This window comes from Nothobranchius furzeri, chromosome 2 (genome assembly GCF_043380555.1).
Source record: "Nothobranchius furzeri strain GRZ-AD chromosome 2, NfurGRZ-RIMD1, whole genome shotgun sequence".
Taxonomy (NCBI): domain Eukaryota; kingdom Metazoa; phylum Chordata; class Actinopteri; order Cyprinodontiformes; family Nothobranchiidae; genus Nothobranchius; species Nothobranchius furzeri.
Window position 1 is genome coordinate 28,616,123 of NC_091742.1, and position 27,000 is coordinate 28,643,122.

The 27,000-nt window shown below is 44.2% G+C and overlaps 1 protein-coding gene across 1 annotated transcript; it reads right to left on the reverse strand.

Moving 5' to 3' along the window:
* Positions 1–4,472: 4,472 nt before the first annotated feature.
* On the reverse strand, positions 4,473–27,000 carry rpf2 (ribosome production factor 2 homolog). The gene is made up of 10 exons (XM_054734045.2): positions 26,846–27,000; positions 18,265–18,397; positions 16,148–16,185; positions 13,550–13,589; positions 13,399–13,480; positions 13,226–13,302; positions 9,065–9,164; positions 8,881–8,983; positions 8,652–8,796; positions 4,473–4,881 (listed from the first exon to the last, which is right to left on the reverse strand). Exons 1-10 carry the CDS (start codon positions 26,866–26,868, stop codon positions 4,699–4,701), a joined length of 924 nt encoding a protein of 307 aa, XP_054590020.1. The 5' UTR covers positions 26,869–27,000; the 3' UTR covers positions 4,473–4,698.

Here is a 27,000-nt window from a genome sequence, read left to right on the forward strand (position 1 = left end):
ACAACCCCTCCTTTTATTTTATTTATTCTCTTTTTTTGCTGTGAATCGGTTGGTTAGAAACGTGGCTTGTCTAGCGGTTTTCTTTCAACCTTTTGGGCTGTGGGGGTTATTGGCACCACATCTCCACTGTCTGCACTTCCTGTTACCAGGTGACATGCCTGGAAGCAGCTCCATCCCGGTGTCTCGGATCAGTGGGGGGTGGGGTTTTATTCGGGGGCGTGGTTAACTTTCACTTAAACTTACTGCAGGTTCTTGACGAGTAATTTCCTGTCTTCTGATTGGCAGTGAGGGTGGAGGTGTATTTACTGGTTCCTTCTGCTCCGACTGTTCCAGTTTGTTGGAGCAGGTACATTTTAACCCCTTTAGTTTTTCTAAACGCTGAACTTGTAGCTTCGTTTTTCTGCTTCGGACCAACCATTCTCCCTGTTCCCGAGTTAAGGGATGTTGATGGGGATCCGATGCTGACGAGGTCAACGAGGGTGAAGCTACCTGCATCTGACGGGATGTACTGAATGACACATTTGCTGTTCTGATTCTTTATTTTGCTGTTCTTTTGGTCAAGATGTGCTAAATATGTCTGTGCATTTGGCTTGAAGCTTCAATAAAAAACTCCGCTGTACAATCACTCTCTTCTCTGGGACACTTGTGTATTCAAGCGGCTTTAGTGCATCTACAGAACAGGCTAGGCTTTGGTTATAAACTTGGTAACCCCTCACCTTGGGCATCTTCCCTGAGACGACGTAGTGATGCAAAAAGTGTCTATGCGCCACATAGGGGTGCCAGGCGGGAGGGGGCACCATAGCGATGATGTACGAGTATTTTAGTCTGCAGCTGTGTTTGTTATTTAATTAATAACAAGCATGTGTGATCAGGCGCCCCTTTGCATTTTAACATGCCCTACACACACACACACACACACACACACACACAGCGCATGCTGGAGCGCAGTTGAAGAGGATACTTTTAAACATGAGCCACAGAACCAAGGTGTTTATTTATGTAAACTTTGTAGAATAAAGTCGCATTAATAAGCGCCAATGGAGCCTAGCTCTACGTGATGAGGTCCTGTCTAACCGGGACGGTGCAGGTTACCGGGACCAGACTGGGGAAATTCCCAGTGGGCCGGTCTAGTCGATGTTTCTAGTTATTTTGTTTTTTCCGGCCGGTGGTGCTCACTCCTCACCCCTGCCACGTGGACCTCAAGGGATAAACCATCAACCCTGCTCAGCGGTCAACTTTCCTCGTGGGGTCACACCCATTAGGACAGTGGGAGGGTTAAGCGTCCGTTCGAGACGCAAAATGAGTCCACCTGTTTGTTGTGACCTGGAGACAACTCGAGACTGGTCTAGTGGTGCCGTGGGGTCCACACGGGCTTCCTGACATTCTGGATCTACCACGGGGGCCTCTGATAAGGGTACGTAGACACAGCACGATTGCGTCTGATGTTTTATTAATAAATCAACTAGTTTATAGCAGATCAAGTTCTTTTACACCCAGAATTCGGTTTCTTCCAGATACAAGGATCATCACACACCACATTCCATCCATTTCACATTGTTTCACAACTTGTCATGTTATAATTATTCTAGAAAATAAAGTTTATTTTAATTATATACTTACCTCTGAATGAATACGAAGTGTGTTTATGGTCCCTGAATAAGCAAAGAATCCTAAATTCTGGTTAAACATTCAAAGATCAATCAGTTTGAGATTCTATTTATATAGAATCATCACATCTTGATCATTATTAAAACCCCAAATTACACTACATAACTACCGTTACACCGGAGTCATCTCACATAATAATAATCCTTAACTTTTATTTTCCATAATTGGTAGCATTTTTATTGTGACTGATTTGCTTCAGAAAGCCCCTCAAAACGCTCTGTGAGGAGTTTGCAGACCACTTCAGAGGGAAGGTAGACACCACCAGATGTAATATTTTATCCTCCCAAAGTAACGTGGTTCTAGATACATCTGAACGTGTCTTTACCACGTCTTGGTTTTAGGGATACATTTAAGGCACGACAGGTTTACACCAGAGATTTGATTCCAGTAGGTAAGTCTCATATACCCACCAAGAACACCGCCCTCTTGTGGCCGCACCTTAAACAGCAGGCTGAAGAATTTCAGCCTCTTCAAGATTGTGACGTGGGATTGCTTGTAGGTTATGACTGCCCTTTTGCTCTAGCTCCTTTAGAGGTAGTAACAGAAGCTGAAACAGTGTTGGATGGAGCGTATAGGGTCAGCAAACCTGCATACTGACCGACAGGAAAATCTAAGTTTTGTACACAGAGTTTCAGTCAGAGTCCCCAGTAGCCCCAGTTGGCTTTGGAAATGGATTTCACTGAAAGAACATATCAGGAAAAACACATCTCTCAAGAGGATGTTCGCTTTTTACATTTACTCTCAGATTCCATTGTACAAGGAAAGAATGGACATTATGAGATGCCCCTTCCTCTTAAAGATGATAGTCCACCAGCATTACCAAACGCTCTTCTTTGGTTACAGCAACTTCAGACGAAGTTGAGGGCAGATAAGCAATACCACAGTCACTATCAGGCTGGGCATTGCAGAACTGGCACATCCTGTTTCCAATGAAAATACTGTATGGTACATTCCCCATCATGGGGTGTGTCATCCAAAGCAACCAGATAAGCTAAGAATACTTTTCGATTGTTCAACGAAGTTTCAGGATGCGTCTTTAAATGATTACTCTACTCATTGGCCCAGACCTGATGGACTCCTTAGGGGGAGTTATTTGTCATTCTAGACAAGAAGCAGTTGCAGTGACTTGTGACATAGAAAAGATGTTTCACCAGTTCTATGTTCCCACAGAGATGCGTGATTATCTCAGGTTTTTATGGGGGGGGGGGGGGGGGGGTCAATTAAATACGGAACCCAAAGAGTATAGAATGGCTGTTCATCTGTTTGGTGCAGTCTCCTCTCCAGGTTGTGCCAACTTTGGTCTTAAACATTTGGCACCGCAAAATAGCATGAGCTACCCCTTAGCATTAAACTTTCTGCAGAAATCTTTTATGTGCATGACAGATTAACTAGTGTTCCATCAGTCACAGAAGCCACAAATCTGATTGTCAGAACACAAGACTTGTGCAAAACAGGGATTGAGAGTTTACAGATTTAACTCGAACAAACAGGAAGTACTGGACTGTGTTGCTCCATCAGAAAGAGCTGTTGCAAAGAAACCAATGAGATTAAAACCAGACATAGTAACAGAACGCGTACTTGGCATCCAGTAGTCACTAGAAGATGGCTCCTTTGGTTACAGTATTGCAGCGAAAGACCATCCTCTAACTCGTCGAGGTGTACTATCAGTAGTTTCCCCTCTTTGTGATCCTCTTGGCCTTGTATCTCCCTTTATCTTAAAAGGAAAGTCCATTCTCCAGGAGTTATGCCAGAAGAGCATAGGGTGGGATGATCAGTTACTAGCAAACTTAAGTTCTCAATGGGAGGAATGGACAAGTGACTTGCAGGAACTGAAAGCGTCGAACTGTGTTCTCCATCCACCTTAAGTAGCAGACCCACTGATTGCTGACCAGGTGCAGCTGTAGCTCCCTCTCCTGCAAACACACACTCAGATGGTTTAGTGAGAGGAGTACTCACCTCGGCTCATGACACCCGGAGCTCTAAGCTGAGGAGTTCTCAGCTGGTCTTAGCTCCATCATGTGTCCAAATATAATTCATTAATCTACAGATGCCAGTTTTACAGCTCCATGTATTTATTGATATAACTCTGGAAAATTTGTAACTAATAGCTTACCAGAATAAATCTTCCTGATGCTGGAGTAATTCCTTAGTTTGACTCGTTTACACTAATCCAGGATGGCACGGAAGTTCCACTGGTCCATGGAGGATCTATTGTTGATATGGGGATCATCTTTTAGATTAACTTTAAAAGTTAAAGGCTTGTTATATATTTATATTTAAACTTACGCGTATAAAATATAACATCATCTCCCGTGTCACGTGACGTTACGTTACCGCAGTGGACGCCGCGGTCTCGTGAAGCAAGTCTGTTCCATTTAACAGTTTTCTTTGACCAAGGAAGGACAGTGTCCTTGTAAGCAAGGTGCCTGGCCTCGCAAGACATCGCCTTGCAAGGCCAGGCACCTTGACATTGAGAAACGGCCAAGTTTGCGTTCAATACCTAGCTTGTTTGCAGATTAGCTATGAAAGCTTTAAGCCCTGTGCCGTTTTCCTTATTTTCCACCAGTTGCAAAGCTCATTGAAAGTTTTTGAATGAACTATTTATCTAAATCGTCTTATTTTGTAGACGACACATAACACTTAAAGATAACACTTAGTAGCTAATGATTGTTGTATCAGCGTAGCAGCATGCTGTAACAATTTACACATGATCCAGTTAGTTGACAAATAGAAGTTTGTGGCAAGCCTATGGCGCACTGCTGATAAAGGCCTAGTTCTAAATGTAAACAAGTCAACAGCTCAGGTCAGTTGGGGTTCTTTATTTCAAAGTTTGAATCATAGAAAAGTAAAATGCAAGTTGACCACAGGAGAGTTTTGAGGTTTTGCCACAGTAAACATTAGTTGATCAGGACTTCCTGATGCTTGTTTAACTCAACAGAACCAGAACCATCTGACCCCGACGTGATTAAGGATCAGAGCTCAGGACATGGCCCTGAGTGAAGTCTCGTCTAGACCAAGATCTCCGTGGCTTCAGCTTTCTACTTTGGCCTCTTTGGGAGTGCGCATGTCCTTGTCAGGAACCATCTCTGCCCTCCTCTTCCTCAAGCCTTTCATCTTTCGTGTCTGAAGTTTAGACAGATCCTGTTTCTGCATGTGTACCCGGCCCAATGTCGAACCAAGGGCATCACGTGAAATATTCTTCTTCTTCTTTGGCTGTGGCAGAAAAGAAAACACACAGCAGGTTAGTGACTTTTGACCCATGAGGAATAAGCCAACAGAAGGATGTTCTGATTAGGACCATCACATCAGCAGCACATCAGCACCAACTGTCAGGTTAACCATTACACTGTCAGAAGTTGAGTCATGGAAATTCTAAATGCACACAGATTGGGCAGCATAAACTGGCGAGAGACTTTGGTCCAAAAATTAATTAAATATCATGAAACAGCATAATGTTCCTGTGGCTGTTGAGTCAATGTCCCCCACTGCTCTGGGGATGCAGTCAAAGCTCTGCTGGAGGTGGGAGTTGAAGACCGTCTTGACAGGGTCTTCTGCCAGGCGTTCCCAGCAGACCCTCACTATGCGTCACACACACACACACCACTCGAGTTCAGATCAGGCGGGCCGTTCCTCCCAATCACACCCCTCCAGGTCATGCTGTCATTGCCCACTTGAGCATTGAAAGCCCTCAGCAGCACAATGGAGTACCCTGATGAAGCACTATCTAGCACTTGTCCCAGGGACTCCAAAAAGGGTGGGTACTCTGAACTGATATTTGGCCCATAAGCACAAACAACAGGCAGGACCCGTTCCCCGACCCAAAGGCATAGGGAAGCTACTCTCTCGTCCCTCTGGGTAAACCCCAACACACAGGCAGAGAGTCTTGGGGCTAACAAAAAGCCAACCACAGCCCTCCGCCTGTGACCCGGAGCAACTTCAGCAAAGGAGTGTGTCCAACCCCTCTCAAGGACTTGGGTTCCAGAGCCAATTCTGTGTCGAGGCGAGTCCGACTATAGCTAGCCGGTACCGCTCAACCTCTGCCACAAGCTCCTGCTCCTTCCCCGCCAGCGAGGTGACGTTCCATATCCCAAAAAACAGTTTCGTTGTCCGGGGATTGGACAGCCAAGGCTCCCGCCTCGGTCTGCCACCCGATCCACACAGCACCGGACCCTTCATGTTCCTCCTGCGGGTGGTGGGTCCATAGTTGGATGAGCCCATGTATCCGGTTCGGGCTGGGCCCGGCCGGTCTCCATGGGCGAAAGCCCGGCCACCAGGCGCTCGCTCACGGGCCCCAACCCCAGGCCCGGCTCCGGGGTGGAACCCCAGTAACCCTCTGGGGCGGGCACTCAGACTATTTGATTGTATATCCATGAAAGATCCTCTGAACCGTTCTTTGTCTCACCCTTGACCTAAGACCAATTTGTCATGGGAGACCCTACCAGGGGCACAAAGTGCCCCAGACAACATAGCTCCTAGGATCATTAGGGCACTCAAACTCCTCCACCACGATAAGGTGACGGTTCAAGGAAGAGTATCAGATTGATATTTCATATTTATATGGAATCATCACATCTGATTGGTCTTATAAGGAATGCAGACAGATGCTGTGAAAACCTGACCCCCCCCTTCAGATTGGGGACTTCAGCCCGGCGAGGTCATCAATCTGTAGGAGTCAATGTACTCTTTGCTTCTCCCGAGATCTCCCTCCCACCTGTGACTGTACAGTAGATGAGCACCAGATGGCGGCTCTCGCTGGGGAAGACAGGATCCCAGCCCCCCCCCGTTACTGTGAAACCAACAAACATTTATGACGAATGTTTTTTATAATTTAGAATGGTAATCTAGACAGTACATTTATAAAAAATATGAATAAATATAGCAAATAACAATTTTTTTTTTTAATTATTAGCCCTCTAGGGTCCAGGGTGTAAATCACCGTTTTTGACTCATTTTGGTTTTTCTTTTGTATTTTCTAATAAAAACAATAAATATTGCCATATGGGGTATCATTTTTTTTCAGGACAACCTGGACTATCTGTATTTATACGTATGTTATGAATTTGGCAATAATGTACATGCATTTTGGAGTGGGGAGTGGCTCTGTCTCACGCCGCGGAGATCGAGATCTGACAGCTGCGCGGCGCCGCCCACTCCTCTTGTTGGATCTCCGAGGAGCTAGATCTCTGCCTTCATCCACTACCTCATCATGACCCAACTCTTCTATGAGGAAGGATGGATCTGCCACATCGTCATCAACATCCTCGCTATTCGTCTCAGACTCCGGCTGTGAGTCTCCGTCCACTTCCTCTGCTTCCAGTTCAAAAAACAGCCGTACTATCTGAACTGCCTGGTGGACATTTATCCTTCTCATCATCCTTTATTAAAGCCTAATAAAAGCCTACTAAACTGCAGAGACAATATATCTGTCCGGATCGCTCCAAAATATGAAGTTTACCATCAATATCTGTGTAATTGTTTGTTGTTACTCCGTTTGTGCCACTCCTTTCCCCGCGAAGCGGCTCCTTTTTGCGCACATCTCGTTACTCGTGCGGCCTTCCTCTCTCTCTCAGCTACATAATGATGCTTTTTATCAACTGAATATGTGAGACTTCCACCAACAGCAACAGGATCTCATGTTTTTGTGTTTTTTTTATGTTCACAAGCACGTTCCCTCTCACGGATCACTAAACTGCTGTTTTGACAAGTTATCAGATTGTCTATAAATAGGTCGTTTTTTTAGTTTAGTATAACTCCGCTTTTACGTTGCCTATTAAAGAAATTAAAAAACTGGGGTGTAGTTTATGATCTCCTTTTTAAAGCTGAATTGAACCCGAAACTCAGGGAGGCGGAGTCTTGCTGCTACAGTGTCCCACATCAGAACTGTTCAAAAGACGCGGATACGCGTCCATGGACCCCAGAGGGTTAATAAAACAAGAATTACTACCCGAGTAATTCAGTTTCTAGCGGAGTTCCGAACCGGCCAATTCGGAACAAGCATCCTTGAGACATCTCTTTTGACATACAGTCAAATCCTGTTTGCACGCTGCAAGCTGACACAGCCAGACGGCTGCCTAAGAGCCACATCCACTTTGGACGCAAACAAGCATTCCAGCTACTGTTGTGACCTGGAGACATCTCAAGACCGGACGGTCGTATCGAAGTTAATCTGCTGGCTTCAGGTGCCGTGAGGTCCACCAGACTTCTGACAGTCCGGATCTGCTGGGGGTCTCAGCCAGGGTTTGCAGACACAACAGAGAGCGTCTGATGCTGTTTTATTAATAATCAACTCTCTAGTTTATGGCAGACAACAAATTCTTTTACACCCAGATTTCATTCAGATACAAAGATTCTGATAAACATCTAGCTTACATCACACCTCCTACACATCACACTCCATCACATCTCATTACTCATATCTTGTCATGTCTAGTTTAGAAAAGAATAAAATTCCTTTTTAACTATATACTTGACTGTTTGAATTAATATGAAGTGAGTTTATGGTCCCTGAAAAAGTAAAAGTAACTATAATCTTCTGATTAAACATTCAAAGATCAATCAGGTTGATATTTCATATTTATATGGAATCATCACATTTTATTGGTCATAGTTAATTTGCAGTCGTCACGCTATAAAGTGTGACCGCTACGTTTAGAAACAGAAATGGAAGTTGGCTCAATTGGGTCGTCGGATCTGGTCTGACACAGGGTCCTAAAGAACATCCACAAATCCCTGATTTCTGAGAGGCAATTTTTGTAATTGATCGAGTCTTTCGGGGTGGGTGGAGTTGGGGGTTTTATTTTGTGCTGAATGTTCAAGGAAAATATGTTAAAAACTTTTAATAAAAAGACGGCAGGGAAAACCAACGGCACTGAGGTGATCTGCATGAACCCACGATGTACGGACCCGAGTAGTGCTGTTGGAAAACCCCCATTACGTTCATTCAGTTGAATGACCTGGTTCAGAAGGACCTTAGCTTTCTTTACCTTCAGAGCTTTGGGCTGTTTATGAGCCAGCTTGTACAGGTCATCTGATGCCAGATGTGTTCTTCTCAGGACCAAATCCAACGATGGCCCAATCTCCTCCAGCTCAATCCTTGGTGTGCGGCACCCAGACTTCTTTAACAAACACCTGCAGGCACAAACCAGCACTTAATGAGCTTGGTGTGTAAGCAGACACTAATCTTGAGCTGAGGAACAGGTCCAAACTCCGTACCTGTAGCTGCGCAGGTAGATCTTCCCCTCCATGGCTGTAAAGTGTAAAACATGCTCTAACCCTGCCAGACGCACCGCCGACACAGTGGGGCCTCGGAAAATATCTGAACAAGAAAGAATCTGAATCACTCCAGGTCCACCAGAACAGTTGTCCCCCATACCTGTGAGCATGTACCCCCATGTACCTAAAAACAGGTTCTTCACTCGTTTGAACTCGTTGTCGGACTCAAAAGCCTCTCCTGCAAACACCAGCATGGGTTTGGTTCCTTCAGGACACTTGCTGGTCTGAAACACAAGAAAGCTTCAATGTCAAAGGAATGTCCAGCCGGCTTCACCTGCCCAGAATGTGGTGTACTTTTCATACAATAACAAATATCTTGGTTACACCCCCTCTAGCTTCACCATCTGGAGACGTCATCTAATAATCTCTCCCCTGCTTCATTGCCTGCAGATGCACAAGGTTCCTCACAACCCTAACCCTCCTAACCCTAACCCTTTATTACGTTAATGAAGAATCTGATTTGATCTCATAAATGATTTCCTAACTTTACAAGTGATTTACAATTATGTTTTGTTTTATCTACAATGACTTTTTACCTTAGGTGATTTAATAATGTCTTGACTGCTTTACAGTAATGAATGAACCAAAAGAAATGTTTATTCTTGAAATGCCTTATTTCAGACATTTAATACACCAAACAAGTCTACTTGGTGATTTGATAATGATTTATTATCAGTTATGTCACATATTAATATCAGCATATTAACAAATGACTGTTTAAAGAGACTATGTGTAGTTTTTACCATTCGTTTCTGAAAAAAATCCATCAAAATGTTGAAAATGAATTAAATGGTGCCCATATGTAGAAAAATATTGGCAGCTTTGTAATATATAACCATAAAAATCAGGTCTAAAATACATGGGAGCGGGTCTAAGTCTCTGGGCGACGCCATATTAGATGTCATGTTTCCTTCTATGGGAGCTTGTGAGGACAAAAGCATTTAATGATTTGTAACAAACGGTTACAAAACTTTTGCCATTCTTAAATGTTGTTTTACACATTTACCTCTTCACTTGTTGCCAGTGATGAAAAGGAGTCTGATGTGCTTGTTATTTTGCTGGAGTTTGCACTCCTCTGGGCTTTTTGACCCTAATGGGCAGCCGTTGGTAAAGCCTTACTCCAACACAAAAATACTGCTTGCTTGCAACGATTTAGGTATCTGCTGCCCCCTATCGCCAGGAAAAGTACACAGTGTCATTTTAACATACATACTTCACGTAATAATTGAAATAAGCTTCTCTAAGTGTCTGCCAAAGGGAGGAATAATTTTAAAGTATTAAATAACTTTTATAATATCCTGTTTCTGAATCAATCAGTTATCTTTGGAACTCACTTCCCATTACAGTTGAGCAGGCTCCCTCTTTGGTGGCTTTTAATTCTCATCTAAAGACCTACTTTTACGACTTGGCTTTTAGACAGTGACTTGTTTTATTATTTTAATGTGTATCTTATTGTTCTTATTGGTTATATCTGTTATTACTGTTCAGTTTTTTTTATCCTCATTGTTTTTGCCATTAGTCAGTTTTTATTATTGATGCAGCCTGTGCAGCACTTTGGGCGGCTCCCATGCTCTATTTTAAATGTACTACAGAAATAAACTGGCATGGTATTGACTGTAACCCCACTGTCCATACCCTAACCCTAGCCAATGGGGTTCTGACCCTAACCCTAATCGAAACTAATCTGAACTAAACGTTATTTGACACCATACCTCTAAAACCAAGTTTTAGTGTGCTTAGCATTGTGTAGACCAGAAAAATGTCCCCACAATGTACAAATGTCCACACGTTACAGCTTAAGTTAAAATTTGTTCACTTGAACAAATTCTCAAGGCTGCCCTCGTTGAAATTGAGCGAAGCCATTGCAGCCGAATTGAACAGCATGGGGTCCTGCTGCAAACCCCGCAGCTTCCCACGGGGGACGTTGGAGAAACGCTAAAACTTGTGACACCTCGCACGCCTCTGGGTCCGAAAACGCTCTCTTGGCATGAAGAATTCCAAGGCAGACAGAACATGCTTCGTGCAGGTCTCTCATGGAGAAAGAACCCACAACCCCGAGGACAGGGATGCAAAGCAGGTTCTTGCTTAGAAGACTCAAACACGGTGCTCATAGCGAGCCACAGAGTGGAGCGGTAGACGAGAAACACCACAAAGGGAGAAAGCTAAGAGAGTGACAAAAACATAGCACTCAGTGGGTGAACGCCAGCCGGGAGGCCTCAGAATAAACACCAGCGAGAACATTAGCTAACTTTTCAATAGCACAGCTAACAATAGAAGACTTCTCCATACCACCATACCAATGGTATGGTATGGAGCTACTGGACTAATTATATATATACAATTAGTCTGGCTTGCCAGGCTAGGAACACACATGAATACAGCCAAAAAGGGTTTGGGGGTATTTCTCATGAGGGAATGACATCGTAAAAAGCTCCAAAAGGTGAATTTTTCATGATATGGAAACTTTAAGGTTAGGACAAAGAGCCAGGAAGGAGGGGTCTTCTTAAAGTGATGATGTGTATTTTTCCCGTCGACTCAGCAGTTAGGGCTGCAACAACAAATAGATAAAAATCACATTTCGTCAACGATTCGTTGATTTGTGCAACATTTTTCGTGTTGCGCAATCCTTTATTAACAGTCAATGTGCGCAGCTGATGTGTAGGAGGCAACGGAGCAGACCGAGGTGGATCAGGACGAGAGAGAAAGCCGGTGTTTTGATGATGAGCGACACACTTGAGCTAATGTAGGTGGTGTGGAGGAAAACAGAAACCAGCAAAGACACAAAGGGTTTGGGATCAAAAGTGCAACTATGGGCGGTTAGCTAATGCTAGCGGGTAGCAGGCTCACGATCAGGTGGGGTTCTGAAAAAACATGATGGTCATGAAACTAAGAACATCTAAACGCTACAAGCGGAACATAAGTCCTCACTATTCTGTTTATTCTTAGCTGGCTGCAGCGCTATGGAGCAGAACGGCTGTTGTCAGGTTCGAGTCTGCTCGGCTAAACACAGCAGCAGGATTAAGGCAAGCCACTGTAGCATGTAATTTACACACACATGTCTATCTGTGGACATAATTTAAATTGGATTATTGCTAGCCCGTACATAATAAATGTCACCGTTACATTTTTTGCAGTTGAAATTAAATGTTAGCATTTCCAGTAGCTTATTACTGGCAGCCCAGGTTCCTCTCCCCGGGCTGCCACCTTATTGTGGAGGAGGGGCTTTTGAACGGTTTTGTAATCATGTTTTGTTGTTAAAAAAAAGTAAAGGAAGGAGAGAAAAAATGTTTCCCTAGCAGTTTTTAAATCCACCCATCTATTTTCATCCGCTGATCCGGAGTCGGGTCGCGGGGGAAGCAGCCTAAGTCAAAGGCCCAGACTTCCCTCTCCCCAGCCACTTGGGCCAGCTCCTCCGGGGAATCCCAAGGCGTTCCCTGGCCAGGTGAGAGACATAGTCCCTCCACCGTGTCCTGGGTCTACCGTTAGGTCTCCTCCCGGTTGGACGTGCCCGGAAAACCTCACCAGGGAGGCGTCCAGGAGGCATCCTGACCAGATGCCCGAGCCACCTCAACTGGCTCCTCTCGATGTGGAGGAGCATCGGGTCTACTCCGAGCCCCTCCCGCATGACAAAGCTTCTCACCCTATCTCTAAAGGAGAGTTTTTAAATGTTCCAGATTAATCCGATTAATCCAGTCGACACCCCATCCGATTAATCGATGATCCAAATGATCATTTGTTGCAGCCCCAGTGACAATTCATACAAAAATCATTCCAAGCAAGCGGTATTTTTGTGTTCAGGTAAGACCTTACCAACAGATGGCCATTAGGGTCAAAAGCCCTGGGAGCACAACCTCTTGACCTGCTTTGATGTATTTTAGACATGATTTTTATGAAGCCACCAAGAGTTTTTAACAACTGGGCATCATTCAATTCATTTCCAACAACATTTTGATGAGATTAAAAACTACACAGTCTCTTTAATAATGCATTACATAATTTGATTAAGCAGTTAATACTTTAATGTTCATTAAAGTTTATTAATAATTGACTATTGCTTAATAATGCACCAAGTAACATTACAGTCAAAGTTTGCGTAAATAAATTCGTACACAATTTTAAGACCCTTTTTAGTGCGCTAGCAAGCTTTATAAACGAGGCCCCAGGTGTTGATGAAGCTGGCGGTGTAACCACATTCGGTGCTTTACGAGCTTCAGGTGGGTCAGAACTTTGGCAACCATCACCACAGCAGGTTAAAGACGCATGAGGGGAACCGATTAACTGTTACCTTAATCTCACTCAGAGAGACAGACTTCTCCACTCCAAGTTCTATCATGTCCAGCACATGGAAGTCAAACATACGACCTGAAACACACAAACACCTTCAGCCGTGAGACTCCACCACTGCACAGTTGCAGCAAGAACTTAATGAGTTGGGATTACTCTACAGTCAGAACTTGCCAAAGATGAGGTTGTTGGGCCGTTTCTTGTTGTGGGATCCAAACAGGAACAAAGAGCAGTCTGACTTCTTAGAGAAAAACTCCTGAAATGGTCCAGATGATTGGGGTTAGATTTGGGGTTGGCTGACCCAAGTAAAGACCAACACACTCACCAGGGATGTGGAGTCCTCAAAAGGTCGAGTGATGTTCTTCCTGAAAAACAAAGAGGAAAAAGGAGAGGCGTTGGTGGAATCTTCGTCGAATTAACGGGACAAATAGGCAGGGCCTGTTCGAGTTTTGAGGGACGTGGATTTGCATTTCAAATATCTTCAAATGTTGGCTGACAGATTTAATGAACTTGTTCCATGATTGGAACCGCTGACACAGCACCAGGGCACACACACCATGCCTCTCTCACCCAGAGACTGGCTGCGACTCTTCATGTGTCAACGTGCTGTAGCTTCCAGCTACAAAATGGAGTCCAGCAGTGTTGGTGATTGTATTAGAGGTCTGTAGGGCGTTAGAGGAAGTACTACACCGTACTGAGGGGAGGATGTGATTGTGCAAAGTGGCACACTTCATCCCACAGACTAAATATAATAACAATTAAAAAGCTCACAAATTTTTCCCTCATTCTTCTCGACCTCTAAACCCACATTTCCCGTCATTTCCTGAGAGGTGTTCTTCAGTTCTTCAAGCTGCTCTGTGTCTGCCGCTAGATATCTTTGGCTCTCTTTATGGTTTTGAGGGGGCAACGGAGGCGTGGTTCACACAAGCTGGCATTCTCCGTCTCGTTGAACGGATGTTTAGAAAAGAGTGCTCGACTCAGTCCGTCCTTGTGAGCCAGCTGGAGAACCCTCGGCAGGACGGATAACGGTGTTACGTGCGTCCGCCCCGACGCAGACAGACAAGTGTAAATTAGGCCCAGCTGGTCACCTGCCATGAACATTGGAACGGCCTGTTCCAATGTTCATGTTCTACCAAAGCGTTATTTCTCTGTTTGTTAGCCGTTTAGCTAGCTGAGCAAGGATGCACGGGAGGTGTCTTATAGCCTAGCCTTTGTTAAAAAATTTCCCAGAATACAGTGCAGTATTTTCAAAAGGATGGCGTGTCAGAAGCCGGCAGCTACTTCGGGGCAAATTTCAAGTTTAAATGCAAGTCAACTCATTGTAGCTATTGGGCTGATATCTAAAATGTTTTTTAGATCCAAAACAGTTATCTATGGTTTGTTAGTTGCTTAGTAGTTGCAGCTTTGGTGGCTAGCAGGTCGTAACTCGTTTATACATATTTAGTTTAACCAAAATATACCTAATTTCAAAAGCAAAAGGCTCGTTATATATTTATATTGGAACTTATACATATAAAATACTTTATCTCCTGTGTCACGTGACGTTACGTAACGTGATGCAAGTCTGTTCCATGTAACCGTTTTCTTTGACCAAGGAAGGACAGTGTTCTTGTAAGCAAGGCGCCTGGCCTCGCAAGACATCCCCTTGCGAGGCCAGGCGCCTTGACATCGATAAAGACCCCCTGTCTCCCGGCTGGCCAGGGAACGCCTTAGGATTCCCCTGGAGGAGCTGCCCCCAGTGGCTGGGGATAGGGAGGTCTGGGCCTACCTGCTTTGGCTACTGCCCCCGTGACCCGACCCCAGTGCTCTTTCTTCTAGCACTCACAGAGCACGGTTGCTTCTGCTTTGCCCCCTTATCTGCTTTTTCCCAAGGCTCTTTTTGTCCCGTCTGCCTACAGAGCGCTTCTCTGCATTTCCTCTGGAAATCACTATTTTTCAGAAATGGATTAAATTAATTGGTCATTCAACGCGATTGATAAGATTTTTTCTACGATGAGAACGGAGGAGGGGGCTCGCGCTTGCCCTCACGGGACACATGCAGCGGGATATATGCTCGATTCCTGGAAGAAGTGGAATGTCATCTGTCTCTCTCAGCTGTCCATTGAGAACGTCAAAGATGTGTGGATATTTGGCCTGATGATCACTGGATTTCTTCTGATTGGAGTGGGAGGATATCTGGTTTTCCGTAAAATTGGGATGACGGGAGCGATTGGAGGGCAACCCGCACCCATAGACAGCACCGTCCGGGCGGAGACCTCACAGACGGGGACATTACTCGAGGTGAATCGCAAGCTGGACAATGTCTTAGCTGCGTTACCGGTGTTAGTGCGCAAATGGGATGTCATCTCGGAGAGGGTCACCGGACGGTGTGGAGATGTTTAATCACCGAATTGGCTTCACTGGAGGATTTGAATGATCAATACAGACTTTAAGGCAGAGAGGAAAATTATCTCTGCCTGACCCAAACAAAGTCTTGTTATCCAATCTGACGCCATAAGCAGCCTTGGAGTTGCATGCAAAAACAATTAGAAAAAAGAAATTTTTTCCTGATCAGGTTTTTTTTGCACTCGAGTCCATATCATTTGATTTTGAGAATCTGCTTATATAGAGTATCGATCTGATACTTCAATAAAGAAGCTAACTACTAACTTTCAGCTTCCTGTTTCCGCATGATGTTGTGACTACAGTGTCCTAGCGAGTCCTGTGTGACCATTTGACTTCCTAAAACCGCAGGGCTTCTGTGTCGCATCGCATTTGTCTTCTGTGTGCCCAAGGCTTTAAGTGTTGGGGCTGAAAACCGAAAAAGCACTTTTGGGTAATTTTTGGTGGCTGAATTTTCGGTGCATCCCTACCATGTTTGGCTTAAAAATGGTGACAACCCATTTGCAAGTATGTATGGTGGACAGGTCTCAGCATCACTTACTTCTTATACAGCACTGCATTGGGTTTCTTCAGAGAATACTGGAAGACACAAACACAGCTGTCATCACATCACGGTCCACTGCGTCTCCATTCACTCTGTCCCTGTCTACTGTGTCCCTCTGATAATCTGGGTGATGATGTATCTTCTAACTGTTTGAAACAGATACGGAGAGCTGATCCAGAACCAGAAATTAGGTGTGCTGTTTAGTTGTCCTAAAACCATCCTAGTAGCTAATTAGTAGTTAGTTAAACCACAGCAACCAGCATTGAATCTACAATGTGTAACAAAGATCCATCACATGACTCAACTCATGGGGTTCTCTGGTGTTACTGTAGATGAGCACTGGGTGATAGGGTCAGTAGGGTACATTAGGTTCAGATTCAGTTAAGATGGTTACTATTCCTTAGATGGGGCGACAGCAGCAGAACTGCTCCACAGCCATTTTATTGGTAGTATTGCTCTAGATTGCAATAGAGTACTTTTAGTGTTAAAACTGATAGTAAAACTATGCACAACTAAACAAGGAACTATTAGTAAAAGAACTGAAATTTCCTGCAAACACAAAGTATGTCTCTTCTATTCTAAATATGTATACTAAAAAGGGCTTGGGTCATGTGGATACAGTCACATTTGAGTTGTCAGCGTTCTTTATTAAAATGTGGGTGTACTGAAGGTGTGTTGTCTTCACACGTTTCTACAGCGTGTCTACTACTGAGTGGCAGATGACAAGCAGAATGTTGCTCATTCTAATTGTCCTCCACTTCCTAACAGTCTTCCCTTCCTGTTAGACTGGATAGGTTGGAGTCATGTGACTAAGTGTGGTCATGTGACTCCACCCCATCAGGTCTGTGCCAAAACTTTTTAAAGGGATATGAACATGACCAACCAACACAACTCTTCTTTTTTTTTTAACACTGAATATACCGTATTTTCCAGACTATAAGGCACACTTTTTTTTCTTAGACTGGCTGGTCCTGTGACATACTCCGGAGCGACTTATATACCAAATTATGTATACCGCGCTGCTGCGGGCCGGCTCCGGACCAGGAATAAGCTCCTCTGCCCCGCCATCACCTGCTGGAGCCTGTGGTGAGGTGCTGCGAGCCAGGCAATCCCGCTGGGAGGGTTTCAAACACCGCCACCACCTACTACAGCCTGTGGTGAGGTGCTGCTGGCTGGCTCAGGCCCAGGAATGAACTCTCCCCGCCCGCTGGGAGGGTTTCAAACACCGCCATCCTCTGCTGGAGACCGTGGTGCACTGCTGCGTGCTGGTTGTTTATTCTGTTGTTTTTTTTACCGGTACTTGTCTTGCACTGTGAAATGCTTGGTCTCAGATTTTGTAAGAAAAATAATAAAATTTCCCCCCAAAATGCAACGTATAGTCCAGTGCGACTTATATATGATTTTTTTCTTCTTCATTATACATTTTATGGCTGGTGCGACTTAAACTCCGGAGCGACGTGTCGTCTGGAAAATACGGTACTGACTTGTACAAAATTACTTTGGTAAGAATCTAGGGATGTACACAGATAATCGGTTAACAAGTTAATTGCCGATGGTTTCCGGTTAGTCGTTATTAACTGTTAGGGGCGCCAATGACCGGTTAAAGAAATTCTAGAAAATTTGCATCTCTATAAGAGTCAGAAATTAACTCATTCACTGCCAGCCTTTTCCTGATCAGTAAAGCCCTTCGCTGCCAGCGGTTTTCAGCGTTTTCACTGTTTTTTTAAGAGTCACAGAACGTTGCGCGCTAGGATGATGTCGAAGCCAAAACTATTAAAGCAAAGAGTAGACTCACCTCTTACATCAGGAAGAATCTGTGCATTTCGAGCGTTATCCGTTCTTTCATAATCCGTTGTCGAATTGTGATCGCCAGAAGGTTTTCCGGTTCGCGCCTCACCTTTTTTAAAGCAGCGGCCCAAAACGATCTCCTAACACATGGATGTTCTGCTTCCTGATCACGTGACGGCTTTAGAGCTGAGATGTTTGTTCTCATGGTGCGGGGGCTCGTCCGACGCCCACACAGTAAAAACATGCAAATGACGACTTTAGTCATCATTGGCAGTGAATGAGTTAAGCTATCAGTAAATTTCGGTTTACCACCCACTTATACTTACAACATCTTTCAGGGCCTGGGTGATGGTCTGACTTGTGTTTCCTCCTTTCATTATCATGACACTCTTCACATTTTCAGTCAGCTTGGGTGCTCTGCTCTCCAGAAACCGCTTTGAGCGCCTGGTCTTTGGTTTTCTGATGAAACAAACAAACAAACCCAGAAAGGCAATGAAGGAGCCGTTCCAACCAGGCCGCAACTGCATGAACCAAAACAACCGAACTAGTAAACGTTTAAATCAAAGACTTAAGTCATTTATTTAGTCAATTCAGGGAGGGCTAGAGCTCTGATGCCTCACATCTAGAGGGTTTTGAAATTTAGCTTTCAAGTTAAAATGAATCAAAATTAAAAACATGATTAAAAGACAAAAACCCAATAAAATGAAGATGGTTTAAAATGATTTAAAAAGTACAAAAGCCATATTTACACACACACACACACATACATATATATACACACACACACACACACACATACATACATACATATATATACACACACATACAAATATACATACTCACACACATACATACATATATATACACAGGGTCCGAAATTAACACTCGCCACATGCGAGTAAATTGCTCCATTTGGCGAGTAAAATTTTGAGCTCTACCTGCCACCTGGCGAGTAAATGTTTGCACCAAATTAGTTATGTTTATCAGTCGTCTTCCATGGATTTCTGTGATACTCCTCCCGCCTGCATGCCTGCATGCAACGTACACAAATGTACACGAAACGTGAGCGCCGCATCCAACGTCATTTCCGATTATCTCATTCAATCAGTTTATCAACTTAGCAGTTAGCGTGTTAAAACTAGCGGTGAAATGTGGCGGTTTTTAACTGCAGTCAGCCAGCCTTCCAAAAGAAAACTTCCTGAACTGGAAGAAGAACCACCAGGACCAGTGGCAACCAGAAGATTTTGTGAGAAGTGGCGAACTGGAGATGGCGGAGTCGTAAGACACAGGCTACATTATGACCCAGAATCTGCGCAAATGAGCTGCACCGTTTGCCGCCAGCACGCTCGAGAGAAGAACTGCAACAACTCGTTTGTCATAGGAAATAAGACGATGAAGCTTGAGACTATTCGAGAACATGAAAACAGCAAGTGCCATATTTCCTGCACATCCATGTCCCGGGCTCAATCTGAGTCTCCACTGGTGACACCCACGGTCTCGGCGCTAATGGCTATGTCAGAGAAAACAAGCACAAAAATAAAAACGCTGTTTCGCACCGTGCATGCTATTGGGAAGAAGGCAAGGCCATTTTCTGATTTTGAGTGGATGTGCGAGTAAGTAAACTTTGTTTGTTTGAAATGTCCATGCTCTTAAGTTCAGATGTGAAATATGGCTGATTAATTATAATAATACAAAATGTTATTACCAGGAAGGCAAGTTATGTTGATTAAAATTATTGTTTATTTACAATATGCAAATATAAAAATATCCTTTTATTTTTAACATTCTATTTTCATTCTTTGCAGTCTGGATGAACAAAAGGGAATAAGTGTGGGATCAAAGTACGGGAATGAAAAGCAGGCAAAAGTGTTAATGCACTATATTGCTGAGGCAGAAAGAAACAACATTAGAGAGAATCTTAAAAACACAAAATTTCTCTCTATAACCACTGATGGCTCCACAGACAGTTCTGTGAAAGAGGAGGAGATGGTTTATGTAAGATTTAGTCACGAAGGCAAAATCAAGTCAACGTTTGTTGGCATCAAGTCAGTGGAGAAGGCAGACGCATCACACATTAGCAAAGCCATTAGTGACATCATGGATGAAGTGAGTGATGACTGGGGAAGCAAACTAGTCGCTATGGGAACAGATGGAGCAGCAGTAATGACTGGAGCAAAAATTGAGTCGTCAGCAAGTTGAAGGGAGACCGGACCTACATCATTGGCATCCACTGCATGGCACACCGCCTCGAATTGAGCTTTTCTGATGCTATGCGCTCAAATGCGATGTTTCAGAAAGTGGAAGATCTGCTTCCTGGGCTATACACCTTCTATCACACCAGTCCACTCAACAGGGCAAACCTAGTTAACAGCTTTCAGGTTCTTGGCCAAAAGCCATTGGTGCCCACCAGAATAGGTGGGACCCGTTGGGTAGGACACCTGCTGTGTGCCCTGGACCACTTCCTGCGAGGATACCAGGGTCTTGTACAACACCTTGAGCAGGTATTGGCTAAGTAATAATAATGTGTAATGACCTATAAATTTAGTTAGAATTATTAACATTTACCTTAATCTATAGAGAGCAGTTGTTTATTTATGTGTAATTCTTCTTTAAATTAAATTTAGATTCAGTCTCCTGATGCTCAAAATATCCGGGGTGTCCAGCAGGCCAAGGCCAGAATATACTACTCTACCATTAGGGAAGCTGTTATTGTCCAGTTTTGTGGCTTCCTGCATGACACCCTTACCCATCTGAACAGCCTGTCCACCTGTCTGCAGAGATCTGTCATCACTGTAGCAGAGGCCCATGGCACCTTGTGTTCAACACAAGCAGTACTGGAAAAATACAAAACCAGATATGTTTATTAAAGTACTTTTATAGTTATTTTCGTTTTAAAGTTTCCACCAGAAAAGGGGAAGAAAGTGTTTTGCTGTTATTTATCAGACAGGGACCCATGATGAAAGCCACAATTGCAGACTGCTATGAGGGAATAACACTAACACGAGCAGGTGATAACAAGACCCTCATCAGCTCACAGACAGAAGTGATCGACAGGCTAGTTGAGAAAATGAATCAGGTTCCAGGATGCTAGTGTAGGGATGCTGCATGCCACCAAGCTAGTCAGCTTCACCAAGTGGCCACAGTCAGGAGATGAAGAAGCAGGTTGGTTTATCAGAGCTGTCCAGTCAGGTTGTGAATAAAAACAGCATGCTTAATTATTTTAATGCCTTCTTTTTACACCACTGTTCTAGATTTTGGTGATGCAGAACTGGAAACACTTGTGGACCACTTCAGGCCTGTCCTGGAGACCGCTGGTGTCCACGCTGAAAGCATTCCTGACCAGTGGACTGCCCTCAAGTCGCTCACTTATCAAGAGCCTGGGTCGCTGCCGAAGATGTCATGGATCGCAGTAAACAGACGCTTTCAGCATTCCTGCCCTGATGTGCTGGCATTGATCGACCTGGTGCTGTCCCTCCCTCCCTCAACTGCTGAGTGTGAAAGAGGCTTTAGCACCATGAAGCAAGTTAAAAATGACTGGAAGTCCAATATGAGCCCTGACACACTTTCAGATCTTCTCATGGTGCAGCTGTGTTCTCCAGAGATTAAGGACTAGGACCCAAATGAGGCTGTAATGCTTTGGCACAAAGACGGTGTCAGAAGCAGGAGGCCAGACTTCATGGACAGAGAAAACAAGGATTCTGACTAGATTTCAATGGAAGAGTTAAAAACATCTCTAAAAATAAACAAATAGTAAAATGACAGAAGAGTTGTTTTTCTTATTAATTGATGTTTTAATTATTTTGTCACTCTGTTTGGAATCAACATAATATAGAATAACATGCTTTAGGTAGATCTAAATCATTTAGAATTTTGGCCGGTAGATTTTCATCATCTACCGGCCAACTTGGCCGGTGAGTAAAAATTTTTATTTCGGACCCTGTATATACATAACACACACACACATATATATATTTAATACACATACACAGTTGTTATTCAGAGTGTGTGTGTGTATATATATTAGGGCTGCAACAACGAATCGATAAATTCGATGAAAATCGATTACTAAAAGCGTTGGCAACGAATTGCGTCATCGATTCGTTGTGTCGCGCAACTCTTCCAAAAGCGCCCCCCCCTTCCCGCCTGCCGTTGCGCGCAGACCAGAGCAAGTCAGATCAGCGTGAGGGAGAGCCGGCAGATCAGCGTGAGGGAGAGCCGCAGATCAGCGTGAGGGAGAGCCGCAGATCAGCGTGAGGGAGAGCCGGCAGATCAGCGTGAGGGAGAGCCGCAGATCAGCGCGAGGGAGCCGCAGATCAGCGCGAGGGAGCCGCAGATCAGCGTGAGGGAGAGCCGGCAGATCAGCGTGAGGGAGAGCCGGCAGATCAGCGCAAGGGAGAGCCGCAGATCAGCGCGAGGGAGCCGCAGATCAGCGCGAGGGAGAGCCGGCAGACTTGCGCTGCTGCGAACCGGTTCCGCATTGTTGCGCAGCGATCCAGGCAGCTGCTTCCAGCGCACGGTCCATTCTCAAAGTGGCGCAACCAAAAAACTATAATTAGCACACGATCGTTCATGTCCGCACATGTTCTCTATTTTCTGTCTTATTTGTGCCTGAAGCGCGCTACTGCGGAGCTCATCACCTGTGCTGTGGTGATGTCACCTCACGCAGCATCGAAAACGCGCTCTGCGCTTTTCGGTCAGGAGATCCCTTTGATCTGCTCAAAAGTAACTGGTGAGGTGAAAAAGTAAGAATCCAGGCAACAGATTTTCTGGAGAACTATGAGGAGATGCAGGAAGATGAGAGACAGACAGGACAGGAAAATAGTTAAATAAAAACAAGAAAACAAAACAAAGTGTTGAAAAGTAAAATGTAGGTAGATTTACCTCCACTACACGTTTTTACCAGTATAAAACAATAAGTTATACGTCATATTTATACATCTGATACAATTCAGATCACCTTCAAAACTCAGTCACACACCCAGGGCCATTTCAAGACATTTTGGGGGCCAAGGCAAAATGCCCCCCCCATAACTGGGCTCCCCAGAAGCCTCTGTGTAATTCATGCCCTCTCCAGTAGTGTTAGTTATATGGTGTTTATAAAAGCCCCTCAGACATTACTGACATGTTCTAATATTATCAGATGAAAAACTAAATTATCAGACATGCTGTCTCATCTGCTGCTTTTCTAAACTTGCAAAAAGTAACAAAAGCATTTGAAAGCCACTATTTGTGGATTCTCTGAAAGTTTCCATGGAGTGTGTGACAACTTATTTTTTCATTGATCCTATCGTCTAATCTCACAGCTGAAACAAGCATCCTCAATAATCTGTGCACAGGAAGCTTACCGATGCTGTAGTAAAACAAAAGGTATAATAATTTATTATTAATAAAACCTTGTTGCAGCACTAAAGCAGAAAAATTAGATTTTGCATTAAATATGCAAAATATTTACATATGAATTGTTTTAGAGCCCATTTATTGGCAGAATCTGATATTAATTTAGTTCTTACAAAAAATGGGTCCCAACATGGTTTGTGTGGCGTTGCCATAGTGTGACGTCATAGGCACAGATCCCCTGTCCTCTTGTTTGGAAATGGAAATATGGTCACCCTACATTAAACAAACTGTCCACCCGGGCTTTTGCGCTGCACAGAGACGCTTCGCTGCCTATGACTTTGAACGTCAGTTGAGAGTCAGACTCATGCAGACTGACCAATGAAGAGAGGGCCTCAAGTTAAGACCCTCTCCTAATTGGTCAGTCCACACGAGGTGGGTCAAAGGTTACTCTGGGCGGGTTACGTGTTGTCAGGCATTCAAGTATTGAGTATATTTACTGCATATTACAGTAAAATATTCTGTATGTGACCACATTATGGTGATCCTTGGGTCGTGATGATGGAGCCCTTGAATATTGTTGCCCAGGGTACAACAAAGTGTTAATCTGGCCCTGGTTCCGCCGTCACATTCCCGCAGAAACTGGTTGATCACACCGGGGCCAGACTACTAACATGTGGTTTTACAACCACAATGTCCTCAGAAGCAAAAACGCTTTTAAAAGGGAGGGAGGAGTGCTAACTGTTGCTGCAGGCGTGTTGTGTGAGAGTGCAGTTATATACTGGTTAATATATTTTTGGGTTCAGTTGCTTTCATGTGGCCTAATGTGAGTCTATTTGGGATCATTGGAATGATCAGCAGCATTTCTTGATGTGACTTGATGGCAGTTGCCCAGGGCATCATCGCAAGGAGGATGGCATTCATTTACTTTTGTTTTATTTGGTATTTTTTCAGTCATTTTTGGAAATAGTGATCAATTTTGATTAATTCACAGTCTATGTTTAATTATATTTAAAATAAATATCAACAGATGAGATCAAACAAAACAGATGAGAATTGCCCTTAAGCTGTTTAACTTGGACCAAGCATTTTAGGTCACAGATAGATGTAGCTTAGGGTCTCTGTCTATACACCTTATAAGACAATTTAGGTGATGGCATGTTGTTTTTCTGCTATTGAACTGTTTTCTAATAATGTTGTGTTTAATAAAGTGACGGAAGGAGAGAAATAACGTTTCCCTAGCAGTTTTTAAAAATTTCCCCATGTAATCCGATTAATCGATTAATCGTGTCGACACCCCATCCGATTAATCGATTATCCAAATAATCGTTTGTTGCAGCCCTAGTATATATATATATATATATATATATATATATATATATGTCTGAGCAGAACCTCTCTGAACCGTCTACAGGTGGTTCAGAACACCTGTGCTCGGCTTCTGACCAAGTCCTCCAAACACACCCACATCACCCCGCTTCTCCTCCAGCTTCACTGGCTGCCAGTCAACTCCAGGGTTCATTTCAAGATCCTGGTTCTGGTCTATAGGGCCTTACATGGACAAGCACCATCTTACATTGGTGATCTTCTTAGTCCCTACACCCCCAGTAGGTCCCTGAGGTCCAGTGATCAAAGCCTACTGGTTGTGCAGCACCAGGCTAAAGGTCAAGGGTGACAGATCATCTGCTGCTGTGGCCCCCAGACTATGGACCTCTCTCCCCCTGAGCCTGAGATCAGTGGACTCAGTGGTCTCCTTTAAACTCACCCCTTCAGGGCTTTGGTGGGACCTTCATCACCACTATGTTCTGCTCTTATTCCGCCTTTCCCAGGATCCACCAATTTCCCTCTTTCCGGCTCAGTGGCCCAGTGGTAGAGTGTCTGCCCGGGGGACTGGGAGATTTGGGTTCGATTCCCAGTCGGGTCATACCAAAGAAAAAAAAAAGAAGGACACAACACCTCCCTGCTTGACACTCAGCTTTAAGGGGTTGGATTGGGGGGGTTTAACAACCAAAAAGCTCCTGAGCGCAGCACAGCTGCAGCTCACTGCTCCTCTCCAATGAGATGGGTCAGGTCAGGGGAAGGTTTGTAGAGAAAAGGAATATCGAACATAAAACGAGGGGTGGCGTTAGGCCCGGCTACTTGGGCTCAAGCCCCGGATCTCAAACGTGGAAGTAACATGCAGTACCAAAGTCCAACAGAGAGGGAGCAGCTGGCAGTAGTTTGTATCCAGCCTGCCTGAGCCTCCACCACTGAAGAAGAAGCCCTTCAGCAGCCGGCTTCTTCTACACTCTCTGCCTGAAACGCATGAGTGAAGATGGACATAAGGACGTTTTTAGACCAAAAGTACAACTACAGAACCCCAGCTTTGATGAGACTGGTGAGTCTAATTTGAAAATATTTGTTGTGCTGCTGGTTTGCCTAAAGTTAGCTTACTATCAGGTAAAGTTGTTGGAGAAAGAAAGGGAATATTTACTATCATCTCACACTAAACACTAACAGGAACAATACTCTGCCCTGAATATACTTAATATGTAGCTTCAGAGTAAAAATTATGTGGTACAAGACATATATGATGTTGACTAGTGCATGTCACGTGTGTGCGTGTTAAGCCCCGGATCTTCTTCAGTCCTAAATCCGCCCCTTTACATCTTAGGGTCAGAGTTCATGAGCCTCAGGGAAGATGCTGCTCCTCTGTCCTCCTAGTCTTTGAGGAACCTGGATAAGCTCTGGTTCTGCATCTGTTGGTGTAAATGACCTGAATCTTCTGTAACGTCACGGCTCCTCTCCATGGTGATGGCTCAAATGTGGAGATGAATTTGACCCGCGTGAGGATGACTATGGGACTTTTCCTTCTCCCTTTCCCTACACTATTGTCGCATTTTTCTCTAATTTTAAACATGTTTGAATCATTATATGGAATATTTTGTTTATTTGGTTAATTTTATATTGAGAGGCGCTTCATAAAAACGTTTTCTTTCTTTTTAATCCCTGGACTGGGCCTGTAAACCTTTAGCATGTATTTTCTGTTTTATGAGTGTTTTTGAGCTTTTTCTCACTTCTTGCATTTATTCGACTCCTGTTTCCTTTTTATTTTGCTCCTGCGTTTCCGTGCGCCTTAAATGCGTACGAGTTGTCTATTTCTCCGTTACATGCCTCTATTCCTCCGTTACTCCGTTACATGGCACATAACGCAAACGCAGGTCACTGTGGACAAAATCTAAACAACCCTGAGATCTTCCCGGAAAGCCTCTCCGGCTCTGGGATGGTCCTCCGAAGCCACACGTAGAGGACATGATGGGAAGTCCCCAAAAGTCAGTTTTCCACGTTTATTACCCAAATAAACTTTACCTCCAAAAACACGAAGGCGCCTAAAATGTCAGCACTGACTCGCGGAACCAAGCCGAACAAGGTTCTGCTGTAGGAGACAGAATAAGACAGATCCGAGCCTTTGGTGTCCATCTAGACCTGAGAAGTGGACAGACCCGATCATCATAAGAGTATACCAGGTCACGTGGCCTTTGGCCATCACTACCCTTAGAAACAGCTCTGGTTATATGAACTGGTTCCACTTACGTGATATTATCCAGCTGAGTCATGTCTTTCGTGTAGGTCCGCGACCACGCTGCTGAAGATCCACGAGCCTCGGGAACACTTCCGGCAGCACTTCTTCTTCTCACGGTGGCTTACTTCCGATTACATCAGCGCCACCTGCTGGCTCGGTCCATAGA

Excerpts from the sequence above, each read along its gene's own strand:
- rpf2 (XM_054734045.2), bottom strand. The coding sequence starts at position 26,868 with ATGACTCAGCTGGATAATATCAC. Across the intron at positions 18,398-26,845 it reads ACTCAGCTGGATAATATCAC|AAAACCAAAGACCAGGCGCT; the intron begins GTAAGTGGAACC and ends TTGTTTCATCAG. Across the intron at positions 8,797-8,880 it reads ATCTACCTGCGCAGCTACAG|GTGTTTGTTAAAGAAGTCTG; the intron begins GTACGGAGTTTG and ends TTGTGCCTGCAG.